Genomic DNA, 13,780 nt, shown 5'->3' with positions numbered 1-13,780 from the left:
CTCATATCCACTTTGTACCTCACATACACCTAACCTCTGCAGTATATATATCACACACATCCAACCCCTTCACTATGTGACTTACATACACCTAACCCCTGCATTTTGTATCTCACATACATCTGACCACTGTGCAAACCATTATTGTTGGAATTATAATATAGATACATATATTCCCCACAATCATTGCACTGTATCTATAGAGATATAGATATAGGATCTGCATTGTCATTCCAAGCTTCTCTCTTTATTTGGACCACAAACACTACGATCTCTTCATTTGCCTGGGGCTGTTCTGCAATTTACAGAAAATCTATCAATTATTCTTAGATCTAATCTAATCTAATGATTTTAGAAGTGTCTCTAACTGATTCTATCATCCAACATCCAGAGCCTGCTGATCACCTTTAAATTACCGGTTTATAGCCTAAATATGTATTCTAAAACATTCTTACCAAGGAGAGCTTTTTGGGGAAACAAGGCACAGAAACGTGGTGGAATGTTACAGGAAAATACTCAGTTATTTTGTATTTATTTTCTTATATTAGCAGACAAGATCCCATAGTTGGGGGGGTTTGATTGACAGCGAAACCTTATTAGTGTTGGCCTTGAGTTCTGCAATTCAAATTGTGTTATTGAAAAAGCCTAAAAAAAACAAGAAGCCTTCATTAAGTTTATTGATAATGTAGGATCTTTCACTAGTAGAAATGGTGGAGATGTCTGAAGGACCCAGTTCTGAGTCTGGAGGCTCCCCAGTTAGTGAATCCCCTGTATTCTTCGGGTCTAAGGTAATACTGACGTTCTCCGTAATTGGGCTTCTCATAGAACATCCCATTAAACACTCATGTTGTATCTTTTACCAGAAATCCTTGAACATTTCACATGGCCTTCAGGGTGTTCAATGGTTTGGATCATTTCATTTCTAGACATATCACAACCATGTTCAGAATCCTTTCTTTAGACAGATGCTGTACTGGCTAAGTGAAGATTTAGTTGTCTTAGAAGACCACCCAGACACCATAAATGTGTTCCCGGAACCCCCCTACGATATCCATAACTCAAAGTACATTAGTGTCCTTCCATCATAGTCCATTTTCTCCAGTCTTGGAGAGCTTTGAAATGACAGAACCATTTTGGTAATGCTAGTAAGCAAGTATTCATTGGAAGTGTTATCTATAATTGTCTTTAATTGGCTGTGTACGTTTTTGACTCTGTATTTTGCTATTATGAATTACAATTGATTATTGAGCAATCTTATATGTTTAAAAATAATATATTTTATATATTATTATCTAATATTATTATAATATATTTAATAAATGTAGATTAAAATAAAAACATAAACAGCAATCAAGTTTTAGAAGATTTATTTTAGGACAAGCAAATTGCTGTCAGGATTAGTAGGAATGACGAAGGTATCTGAAGGACCCAATTCTGGGGGTTGTGGCTCCCCAGTCGGTGTATCTCCTGTATTCTCCGGGTCTCAGGTAATACTGACGTCCTTTGTAGTTGGGCTCCTCATAGAACATCCAGTAGCCATCTTGGACATGGGCAGAGTGGATTTCATGGTTGCGGAATCTCTCAAAGACATGAGGACAATCCTCAGTGAACTCCATCATCTGACCTCGAAAGTCTTCTTTCTCATAGATCCTGATTCTGAAGGAACCTTGGTGCTAAAAAAAAGATAGCAAAGTGTGATATTAATAAAAAATATAATGATATCTGGTCATTATTGTAACAATGACCTCAATATGAAGAGGAACACTATCGTCCTCCAGATCTGAACTTCCAATTTTCCTGTATGGAAAAGAAGTTTCTTCACACTAGATTTAAGTTTAGTTTAAAGTCAGTAACATAGACAGTGGATTTTTCTGTGACCAAAGGCATTTTGTGATTTTGTCATGTGTTCTTCCTGTATATGAACAATTTACTGAGGTCCCAGGCACTGAGATTATCTTATTTTTGAATCAATAGTACAAAATAGTAACAAAATTAATAAAATGTGTGTTAACATTGAAAGAAACCGGATACCAGGTGTAAATCCTTCCAAAATGTTGTCAACAGTTCATAATTTAGCCTTTAAGGGGCTCTAGGCCTTCAATGCTCCTTCCATTACCCCATTCCATGTATTCTACCCATGCTCATTTTTACCATCATTATAAGATACTTCAATGGCCCCGGTGTGTTCTGGGGTTATTATGACTAATGGTTTTAATGCCCATCTTGGGAAGGCTTGCCTTGGATAATGTATCTGCCAGCCCTGCATGTTCATCTCTGAGTAGGTTCTTTCGACCATTTTCACATGGGAGAACCCCTCTAAGATAACTTTCAGGTCTTCGGGGACCCCCTGCTATATTTACTATATCTACAACCTCCAGTACAATAGTCTGGTGGTCAGGAGGAAGAATTTCTTTTACATTGCTGACCAATGGCAAGGCTTCCACCTTTAAAGATAGACAAAAGACCATTGGTATAAATTAAACTGACCTGAGAGAAACAAACTGCTCATTGCTCAAGGAACCCCTAGCAACCTCTGGAGGAACTCTAATAGGAAACACTGCTCTAGAGGGATACTTTATAAGCTACAGCATGGACAAAAAGGTTCTGTAATGGCGGACTTCAGTAGGCAGCAGTTTTGATCTGGCTATAGATAGATACGGCTGTAGATGATCCTAGACATACACAAACATGCTCAATTGCAAAGCCTTTGGTCATTGTGTGTGTGTTAATTTTTTTTTTAGTTTGAGAACCAAGCAGCACAATTTGTATGTAAGCTCTAAGTGTTTTGCTGGATAACGTGTACCCAAGGAGATGTCTAGCCCTTGGTTGTTGCACTGTTTTCAAAATTACTGCTCTTTGACTTTTGAAAAAAATCTATATTAGTCAAAAAGCAAACTTAAATGTCTAGAAGAAGAAATCAATTGTATTGAGATTTTTTAATTTAAGACCTATAAGACTGGGGAATATAAACTACCATGGAAGAACCTTGGGGACCCAGCAAAAACCTGGATTGGATCTCAATCCAATCAATTGTTTTCAATCCTAGACCCAAGTATCCCCCATGATAATCTATTTTCTTCAGTCTTATAGAGCTTTATTAAATCATGACCGATTTTTTTAACATAGAGGACAGACATTTGACGTACCTGGGGGCTTATGCGACAAGACCTGATGGAGTCATTGTAGCCCATCCATTGCTGGAAGTCAGGATACTCTCCTCTATGGAGGAAGTACTGGTGTCCTTTGTAGTTGGGGTGCTCATACAGGATCCAGTTGCCTCTTTCCACACGGATTGAGTTGCAACGTCTGAAGAATGAGGACAGATCGGGACATTCAGAGCTACACTCTTAGGAGCGACCCTGGAAGTTCTTGTCCTCGTAGAAGATTATCTGTAAAAGGGACATCGAAAACATTTTTTTTGTGATACATTCATTCTTTTTTTCCCTTTGAAAAATAGCTCCAAAGCCTAACATTGCACTTCATCTACATTTCTCTTTACCATTTCATCAATGGGTATTATAAATTTAGAAATTAATCAGTTGGTTAACTGCATCTCAGTTCCTGGAGTTTATACCAAACACCCTAATCCTCTTTCCCCGGGAATTGCCCCAGTTAAAATTACAGGGGGAAGTTCAGCTGTCACTTTGACAGCCCCGACTTGCTGTGCAATACAGAATTGGCTGCATTAGCTCATGTATATCTATTTCTCTCATCCAAAATGCAGACTGAGGGCCTACACAGTTAGGGAAATGGCTCTGAGAATTTGGAAGTTTGGTTACTTTAAGGGTCTGTTTATAAGCAATGAATCTGACATTCACTAAGCATTCTCTGGTGGATAATCAATCACTGCCATTGAGAGCATGTGGAGCTGGAATAGACCTCGGGTAGCCCTCTAGATATAATAAACTATGAGCCATGATAACATGAGCCCCTTTTAATAATTTATTGACTTTTTTTTGGATCAGAATTTACTATATACCAAAACCTCATAGACCTAATGCTAAAAGGTCCATAAAAATTATGTTTTTCTCACAACCACAATTTTCATGCATTCTTACCTTTCCCATTTTGCTCAGTTTGTCAGTGGACTCCTGTTGGTCTGCGCTGGTCAATGGCTGGAGCAAAATGCTCTTTATATACCCTGCCGACGTTCTACCGTGTCAAGGTTTAGCTCAGTAATCAGAATTAATAGCTTTGTTTTCTCTGCATTATATTGAGAATGGTTCAGTCATTCTGTGTGACTATTGTTTAGGTCTTTTTGCTGCTATCAGCACCCAAATGCTTTACCTAGGCAGTCTAACTGGAACAAATCCTTTTCTATAGCAGCAAGTCCCGTGAATGGGATGAACTCTCACTATAAATGTTCTTTATATAGGTAGCTGCAGTTTGTCACGAAGTCTGAAGCAATGAAACCACAAAATGTTTTATAATTAACAAAGAGACTAAAGAGATTGTTGAAGGTACAAGTTTAGGTATGAAAATGATTATAAATGATGAATGAATCTAAATAGTCCGTTTTAACAAGGGACCAGCACATCATCTTAGAAATATAGCCGATAAAATTAGTGTTCCTCAAAAGCCTTCAGAGCGAATTCTGATAGAAATATCTGTCCATTTATAGTGCTATTGGCCAAAAAGGTAAAAAAGGGGAAGCTGGGCATTGAAATATGGGGCATGTACACTCGCTTTTACCAAGAAGTAACATTCTGCTTTGACCGGTTCTCTACGGTGGCTGTGCCAGTTACAAAACTGTCCTGCTAATTTCCAAACCTTTAATAAAGTAGAAATGACTTAAGAGATAATAGAAACTGTCATTGCTGAACTTATTCTAAAGAATGCGTATTACCTTTATATAAAGTTAATTTTTGGTTTCAGTAAATTTAGACACATCTGAAGCAAGCATATGGATAGCGGCACTACAAGTTGTATGTAATTAGCTGCAACCCAAGCTGCATATTATTCTGGTTTGGTGATTGAAAAGGTAATAAATGCAGAAAATCAGAGCTTCAGCCAACAAGCTGGAATTTTAGAACCAATTGAGCACTTTTATAAAGTTTATAAAACTCTTAGTATGGGTCCTTTTAGAATTATACAAAGAAAAGTTTTCTTTTCTAAATGATGTGCCACATAATGTCACTTCTTCTTCTACTAACATTGAAAAGTATTGTCGTTGCTGTCACAAGCTGATTGATGCTTAGAGGACTTCAACAGTCATTTCTCAGCCGAGCTTCAGCAGTTACATTCATATTTGCGCCATACGTTCAGTGCAACAAAAAATGTAAAAACAAGATTCAGTCATGCTGAACTTTATAAAATAATTGTTGAAGACAATATTGAGTGTGCCTGCCCAAATGTAGACAATGGCTTTGGTATATTTTTAACATTATTGGTCACAAATTGCTCAGCTGAGCGTTCGTTTTCTCAGTTGACGTTTATTAAAAATCCCATCAGAACAACGATGCAACAAGGCAGGCTGGATGCCATATCTCTATTACCTATAGAAGCAAATGTGTTACATGAGATTAGTTTTGAGGATCTGATCAAAGACTTTGCAATTAAAAAAGTAGGAGAAAACTTTTCAAGTCCCCATTCATCACTTTTAGTCCCTGAACACCGAACTCGAAGCCAAACTTTTCCGGCAAAGTTTGGGTTGGGGTCCGCCTATACAAAGTCGTAAAGTTCAGTACGGACCCGAACTTTACAGTTCGGGTTCGCTCAACACTATTTGTGATCATTTTAGGCGGATGATTGCTGTACAGAGAGGTTGCTGAGCTCTGTGCTATGGAGAAGGAGGATGAGAAGGATCCACCGTGGACACAGCAATTGAAATAACATGAGCATCAGCCGTTAGCAGGCCCCATAAAGGTCCATCAGGGTGAATCACTAATCACCTCCTTTATGACATCAGGAGACACCAGTACATACACCGGAGGAGCAGAGCGCTTGTTACGGACAGTTTAGGTATAAAATATGCATGAATAGTTATAGATATGGCAAATAATTTATCTGTGAGTGATATCTTTACCATTCCAAGATTAGGGAACAAGCAAATGGAAACCTAAATATTGCCTTATTGAAGCATTTGCTCTCATATAAACAAATAATAACATTAGAGAGCCAATGAGTAGATAGGAGAAGAGATTGAAGTACATTATTTTGTACAATAAGGCTTTATCTATTCTGGTTGTGTACTTCTGACCACCTGGTGACCACCATGGAATAAAACATTAATATGAATATATTCTATTGTACTAAAATAGGAAATACGCCTAATGGGTAAATAAGGTGCATTTTATGGACTCAATAATTCTATTATTGAACACTACAATGCTCAAGCTATTCTGGCCTTCATTTTAAAGGTGCAATTGACCATCATACTAAGGTGGGATTTGTTCACTGGCCACCAATGTTATGTGCAATTTTATTGCCATGGCTTCCTTTTTAGTTCTGAATTTTTTATTTGCATGGTATAGCTAAAAATGATATTGTAGTATAGATCTGTACAAATAGCCAGCTGCGGGTGTCCAGTACATTAGGTTTTCCCCATTATTTTCTTATGTACTACCGTATCATATATGTCTATTTCTTAGGATTTAATTACCGTATATAACTGGGTATCCTAAAACCTGACAATACAAAAAGGTTAAAAATGGGGTCTTTTTTTTCTTTTACTAGCAATGGTTTCTTTAAAGGTTAATTTATTATGATTTTTCAGGTAACTTTTACACATTTTATAATAAAATACAATTTTTCTTTCATTGGATAAAATGTTTTTTTCTTTAAGATCCATTATACAATTCTTCATTAAAGTAAAGATGAATGCACATTTAGGTCCTTAATGCGTTTCACCATCAGGATTCTTCAAAAGTACATTTCAAGAAGTTTTTTCAACTTCATTTATTTTCTTCAAAGTTCTCATCCATCTTTTTTTTACAAATAGCAAATTTCTAGATAAAGTTCCAAAGGATGTCCAAACTATCACCTCACTAGAAATGCCATTCACATCACAGTGTATGTATAATAATAAAATGTAGACAATACTTATTGGTCACAGGAAACGGTCTCAACACTCAATTCATGTCAAATACCAACATCTGTGGAAACCCTTGATTTCATTTTCCTACGCAGGATGTGTAAAAGTTACCTGGAAATTCCCATTAAATTAACCTTTAAAGAAACTATATAATATAGATAGGAATGATAATATAAATTATTATCCCTCTCAATTTATGGATACAAATTTTTACTGCCAATGGTGTGCTCAACACACATTGACATACACATAAATATATGTTGTACTGCAAAAAATGCAGCATGGTCCATGTCTTTGGTACAATAAGTTAACCAAAGATTGGGGATTTACCTTTCTACCTTTTATCTCATTACTTCTTGGGTTTCCAGTGCTAATACCACATTTCAGGGTATGTGGAACCATTTATATAATGCTCTGAGCTTATATTCAAAAGTCCAAACCCTTTCATAGCCACCCACACAGATCTATTTTGTGCAGGGAGATTTTAAGAAAAAAATAAAGAACCATTAAGTGATATTTGTCACCTAATTGTCTTCTGATTTCGAAGTGATTAAGTGATAAAGTGATTATTACTAATTGCTTCTCCACATGTTGGAAGAAAGTGACACTAGAAGAAAAATAGTTTTTAAAGCTATGGCGTGATATTTGTGGATTAAAATACTTTATAAAGAATACATTTGCAAAACTAAAAATAACTCTTAATCACCTACATGGTATGTAACAAAAGTAAAGCCAAGTTCTGATTTTTCTCTTTTTTATGTGCTTTGTATAATGTTTTCCTTCAACTGAACTCAAACATAAATAAACAGAACAAAGTAATTTTTAATCAAGTTTATTGTATTGGACATGTATTTTACTGAATTTAGTGGAAAAGATGGAGACGTCTGAAGGACCCAATTCTGGGGCTTGTGGCTCCCCAGTCGGTGTATCTCCTGTATTCTCCGGGTCTCAGGTAATACTGACGTCCCCTGTAGTTGGGCTCCTCATAGAACATCCAGTAGCCATCTTGGACATGGACAGAGTGGATGTCATGGTTGCGGAATTTCTCAAAGACTTGAGGACAATCCTCAGTGAACTCCATCATCTGACCTCGGAAGTCTTCCCTCTCGTAGATCCTGATTCTGAAGGAACCTTGGTGCTGTAAAAATAGATTTTAGAAGAAGTAAATAAAAATGAAAACTACAAAACGGCCATGTAGGTAACACTAAACTTTCATTTAGGCTTCAGCCAAAAAGAAAGGCATTAAAGTATTTAATCCGTGGGTTCTACCAGTGACCCATTTTCTGTCCTAGAGATTCATGTTACATTGCTTTCCTAATTAGGACTACAAACACCGTGCTCCTCTCCTCTCCAATACATACAGTAATTCACCGAGATAATTCTTTTTTTTAATACAGATATAATTTTTGATACCTGGGGGCTCAGACGACAAGACCTGATGGAGTCATTGTAGCCCATCCATTGCTGGAAGTCTGGATACTCTCCTCTATGGAGGAAGTACTGGTGTCCTCTGTAGTTGGGATGCTCATACAGAATCCAGTTCCCACTTTCCACACGGATGGAGTTGCAACGTCTGAAGAATGGGGACATATCAGAACATTCAGAGCTACACTCATAAGAGCGACCCTGGAAGTTCCTGTCCTCGTAGAAGATGATCTGCAAAGTGGAAACCAGAGAGTATAGTAAATTATTATCTTCTTTGCAGGTAAAACTTTAAAGGAATTTTCATTGTAGCGACTTTATTTATTTTTTAATCTGCAGCTTTTATAAAAATAGTTCCTGGTGGTCTCTGTCTAGGCATTCCAAGTCATTGGGTAACAAATTTTGGTTGTACTTCTGCATTTTCACCCTTGCCACGTGCACCACTGTTAGGGACTACAAGTTGGCATGTCATGCAGTTTACACAGCTATTGTCAACTCTTGTCAATTGTGAATTGTTCCGGTCTAGAACAATGATTTGATGTCAATGCAGGAGGCAATGCACATGGACAAGTAGAAGAAGGGAAAAAGTGAGAAAAGATTGCAATTGTTTGTTATAGTCAGTGCTCAAAGCCACCTAAGAGGCTCATCAAGTAGCACCTTACAAAGGTAAAACATATCAACATGTGCTTTTCACTGAGTTCAGAGTATAGTAAAAGTTAAGGAAAATCTAAATGGGCTAAAAAATTTGGTAAAAATTCCTCTAGTCAAGTGACCATCAATGTGACATGACCAAATCTCCTGCAGTCATGGAGCTCTCTTTGATGCATTGAGCATAGAGGACCCCAGGGGGATTTCCTGGCCACACCAGTTGGCCTTTTTGTTTTTGGATAGGATGGGCAGCAGTGTACATAATACAGTGGTCCATGACGAAGAGAGGATAGCGATATCACTCTCTGTTATAAATAAGGCCCTAAACATTATCTGATTGAGGGTTATGTCTAATATAGAGGTCCTGTCTAATATTCATTTTTTCTAGAGTGGCAGTGGGGAGCAATGATAAAATCAACAACCAATATGATAATTTAATCACACAAATCAGATATCCAGGAATTTAGAATATATGTGTTAAACAAAAAACCAAAAGTATTTGTTTATTTGTCTAATCTAGGAGCTTCATCGTCATTACCAATAGAGTTCATACCTTTCCCATTTTGCTAGTCTTGGTTTGCTCCTGTTAGTCTGCAGTAGTATATACGGTTGGGTGGACATGGCCTTTATATACCCTGAAGTAGAGTCTACGTGGTGATATTTTGCACAATATTCAGAATGAATAGCTTTTTTTCTTTTCGTTTGCTATGTTGAATTGTTTCTGCATTACTATTGTTTGTATATTTGTGCTTGCATCAGTTTTCATATGGCTTGTATGCCTAACTCATACAATCTTTTTCTCTTACACTCAGTCATATGATGAGACTACAATCCAAACAAGTGTGTGTTTTGTGTAGGTCATCCCCCTATACTACAAATGTCTATAGCAGAACACAGCACACAAAATCTATTATAACTGGTAAATACAAAGGAGGCCAGCCAGGGGTGTAATTGAAGAATATGGGGCCGCATAGCAACATTTTGATGACATCTACTGTCTAGGCCAGTATTTCTAAACCTTTTTAACATGGAGTAACCCCTTGAAATACCTTTCAGGTCTAAAGGGAACCCCTGCTATACTTATTATATCCACAGCTCACAGTATATTAGTGTGGGAAGAATGCCTCTTACACTGCTGGCTATTGGGAAGAATGTCATCCTTACAGATAGCCAAAAGTAACCAACGGTATAAGTTAATCTGACCCGAGAGACAAAAATTGCTTATTGTTCAAGGACCCCCCAGAAACCTCTGGAGGAACCCTGGCTGAGAAGCTCTGATATAGGAACTGAACTACTAAGAACTAGTGAGGACTGATATGATCAAGGAAGGAAGGGAAGGGGTATCAGTCCAAGGAATTCATTTTTAACCTTCACAATCAAGCTATTCTCATTCTGTCCTCAGCTCGCTCGTCTTAGGGCATGTCATATCTTAGGACCTAGATATATATTTTAGGACATCCAATCCTTTTCACCACTATAGCAGGCAAGTGTTAAAGTAGGTGGTGACAGGTAAAAAGAAATAGTTGTTGTAACAATGATGTAACAAATATTAAGGCTTCTCTTACCCCCCATGGAAGACTAATGAGCAGCCTACTGCATATTTTAGCCCCAGAACATCACACAGTAGGTGGTCTCAACTTTACATTCCATTTCTTTGCCTGTATTGGGTGGGAAAGATGTGTCCCATAGGACTTTCACTCCATTGTCAGGTTCGGGTGGCTTGTTTTATCTATTTTGTGTTGCTTGCAACATATTCACCTCCATCATTTCTCCTGAGGAAGTGGACCAAATGTTTGAGAGGCATGTTGTGCATCTCTCAATGAACGTCGACTAGAGAACAAATAACTATTAAATCTAAAATGATGAAATTCTTATAAAGCAAAAACATGGCCTTTGGGACAGAGGTCGCCAAGCAGTGGTGGCAAGAAAATTTTGGTGGTCCACAGAAAAAATTTGGACATTATTTGCAAATTTTATGTTTTATTAATAATGAAACAAAAATAATATTTTATTAAATTATTATATTCTGAATGACCATTTTTGCTTTTATATTGCACTTAATTGATGAACTGTACTACATAAAAACAAGAGAGGTGCAGCATGACGTCAGTGTAGTCCTAAGTTGTATGAGGCAACTGTCGCCGAGCCATATTGTGGTATTGTTTCCACACTTACAATAGTCACCCCGCTCCGAAAATACGGATTCTCATCCGATTGTTTTATTTTATTTATTTCTCAGATGCTCTTTTAGGTAAGTATGACCTTAACTGTGTACTGAGCCTCCACGGTCCTTTTCAGGCACCATTAGGAAGATCTTTTTTTTACAAATGTATTTATATTTTTAAAAAAATTCATAATAATGGTCCGCAGGATTTAAAATTATGAATTTAGTGGTCCATGAGGTCCGAAAGGTTGGCAACTGCTGCTTTAGGAGGTGTTACTAGTATGTAGTTACTAAAGGAAATATATCTACAATGCTAAGACAGCTTAACAAATCTGAGCAGTGAAGAGTTAGAGGCGCTTTCAACTCTTTATTGCTATTTGTGTGCTTTCCGAGTAGAATTCCCCTTACTTCCCGAAAGGACAGAAAATGATCAGAATAATCTTAAACAGAGACACAAAACCACATCTTTTGTAGAGTTTGGAGGAGTTTATTCTTCATTAATTTACTATTCTTCTGAATATTCTTTTATGTCTTTACAAATGACCACACTCACGAATGATCACATGAAATATAACAGTCCTCAAACTTAACCAAAAGATGGATATAGCAGATATACAAGTTTTTTATTGGTTGTCCATTTGATGAACAGGATAAATCTTGAGTTCCACATGTCATCTATTCCAATGGACTGTGTGTCTGGCTAAATTGGTGAAAGGCCATTTGCTATTCATTGGTATGGAGGAAACCACAAGACACAAGTGGATTCTCAGCTAGAACTAAGCACAAGATTTTATAACTCTGATTTCTGCAATCAGGCCAGATCCTTATAATCATTCATTGCCCGGTCCTGTACCATCACATGATGGACTTGCTTCTGTAGAAGGTGATGAGGAATACAGTGAAGGTGAAAATGGTTACAATCAGGAATCATCCGCTCCCGATTACGTGGCCGATAAAGTGATTTTTCTTTTTTTTACAAGCAGAGCTAAATGATCTTGTTCGTGATCTATATCTATCCAAAGACAAAGCAGAACTTCTTGCTTCTAGGCTTAAGCAGAAGCATTTGCTAAGGGTGTCTCTAACTCACTCCAAAACATGAAATCATAACTGGACAACTTTCTTTATTGATGATTGCTTATTGTGCTATTGCCGTGACATCAATGGACTCTTCAACAGTTTGTCGACAGTTTATTCCTTCTGAAGGATGTCTCTATATTGATTCATCTAAAAGAAACTTGGTGGCTGCCCTACTGCATTATGGCCATTCCAAACCAAGTGTACTTATTACGTCTTCTGTATATCTAATGAAGTCCCAAAAAAACATGAAGATTTTGCTTGAAACAATCCAGCGAAAAAAACCCATCAATGGATCACTAGTGGTGGTCTAAAGGTCATTGACATGTTGATAGAAATGCAAGCAGTATTCATGAAAACTACTGTTTTCTGTGCCTCTGGGATAGGCAAGCTACTAAACATTATGTCAAGTGTGTCTGGCAGCCAAGAGATACCTATGAGCCTGGAGGACGCAGTGTGATATTTCTGCACCTGGTTGATGAGTAATAAATATTTCTGCCGCCTCTCCATATAAAGCTAGGCTTGAGAAGAACCATGTAAAGGCAACAGCTAAAGCAAACTCAGGTGGTTTTCAGTACCATGTTAGTATTTTCCACCCGAAAAAATGGCCCCATGGATAATCAAAAAGGAGTGGACTCCTATTTGCCTAGTCCGTGGTTATATATAGTGTGTCTGTGGGAGGAAGAAGAAGAGGAGAGAGGGAAAGCCAGGCTTTTGAAGGGCAATCAGAGTTCAATTTAATAACACAAAATGTTATTGTTCCAACAACGTAATTTAAAAGATTGAGAGCTGTGTCTGTATAAATGAATCATAGGCTAACATATAACCACTAGTTTTGCAAAAATAGCAATATGGTGTAGTATCATACTAGGTTAGGTGTCCTACCCAACGCGTTTTGCCCACACCTGTCTTCCTCAGGGGAGACTTTGTATTATTGCTGGGGCTTTTTACCGCATTAAGAGCCTTATGATACTGAATTGCTACTTGTATGTGATTTGATAGTAAGGCCAATATCAGTTTGGACGTACTGCTGGTGTTTCCAGATGTCCGAGTGGAGTGAACAGTGTAATAGAAGCTTGAAATGTTAATTCCAGGACTTTCATATGCACAATGACATCTCTGTCTTAGTAGAAGTAAATAACAGTGATCCAGCAGGGGAAGATAAAGTATTGTCTTCTCCTATGGAGTATTTTCGCTGTGGTAGGTGGTTAAGCTGCAGGCAGCTGTCTAAAAGGAGGGTTTTCAGTACCTTGTTGAGAAATTTCTAAACTTAAGCACTGCAAAAACGAAAGGGAAGGGATATTTATAGGGGCAAAGGTCAAGTCCGTTTTGCAGGATGAAAGTTTTAACCCCCTAACCGCTAAGCCCGTAATTTCTCGCACTAAATATTTTGGCTCTTTTGGTTAAGCCCGTATTTTTTCGCCTACACTAAAATCCCC

The 13,780-nt window shown here is 37.5% G+C and overlaps 1 protein-coding gene and 1 pseudogene across 2 annotated transcripts; both read right to left on the bottom strand.

Moving 5' to 3' along the window:
• Positions 1–1,350: 1,350 nt before the first annotated feature.
• Positions 1,351–3,419, bottom strand: LOC140332327 (gamma-crystallin-3-like; annotated as a pseudogene). Its single transcript, XR_011921104.1, has 2 exons — positions 3,147–3,419; positions 1,351–1,673 (listed from the first exon to the last, which is right to left on the bottom strand). The product of XR_011921104.1 is annotated as a gamma-crystallin-3-like (transcript).
• Positions 3,420–7,859: 4,440 nt separating this feature from the next.
• On the bottom strand, positions 7,860–9,683 carry LOC140332324 (gamma-crystallin-3-like). Its single transcript, XM_072413588.1, has 3 exons — positions 9,657–9,683; positions 8,447–8,689; positions 7,860–8,171 (listed from the first exon to the last, which is right to left on the bottom strand). The coding sequence occupies exons 1-3, from the start codon at positions 9,663–9,665 to the stop codon at positions 7,896–7,898; spliced, it is 528 nt and encodes a 175-aa protein (XP_072269689.1). The 5' UTR covers positions 9,666–9,683; the 3' UTR covers positions 7,860–7,895.
• Positions 9,684–13,780: the final 4,097 nt, after the last annotated feature.

Source organism: Pyxicephalus adspersus, chromosome 6, assembly GCF_032062135.1.
Source record: "Pyxicephalus adspersus chromosome 6, UCB_Pads_2.0, whole genome shotgun sequence".
Lineage (NCBI taxonomy): Eukaryota > Metazoa > Chordata > Amphibia > Anura > Pyxicephalidae > Pyxicephalus > Pyxicephalus adspersus.
The sequence above is the reverse complement of the archived record's forward strand: the minus strand, read 5'-3'. Positions and strand labels throughout refer to the sequence as shown.

Coding starts and splice junctions, on each gene's coding strand:
- LOC140332324 (XM_072413588.1), bottom strand. Junction 8,172..8,446: donor CTTGTCGTCTGAGCCCCCAG/GTATCAAAAATT, acceptor CTATTTTTACAG/CACCAAGGTTCCTTCAGAAT.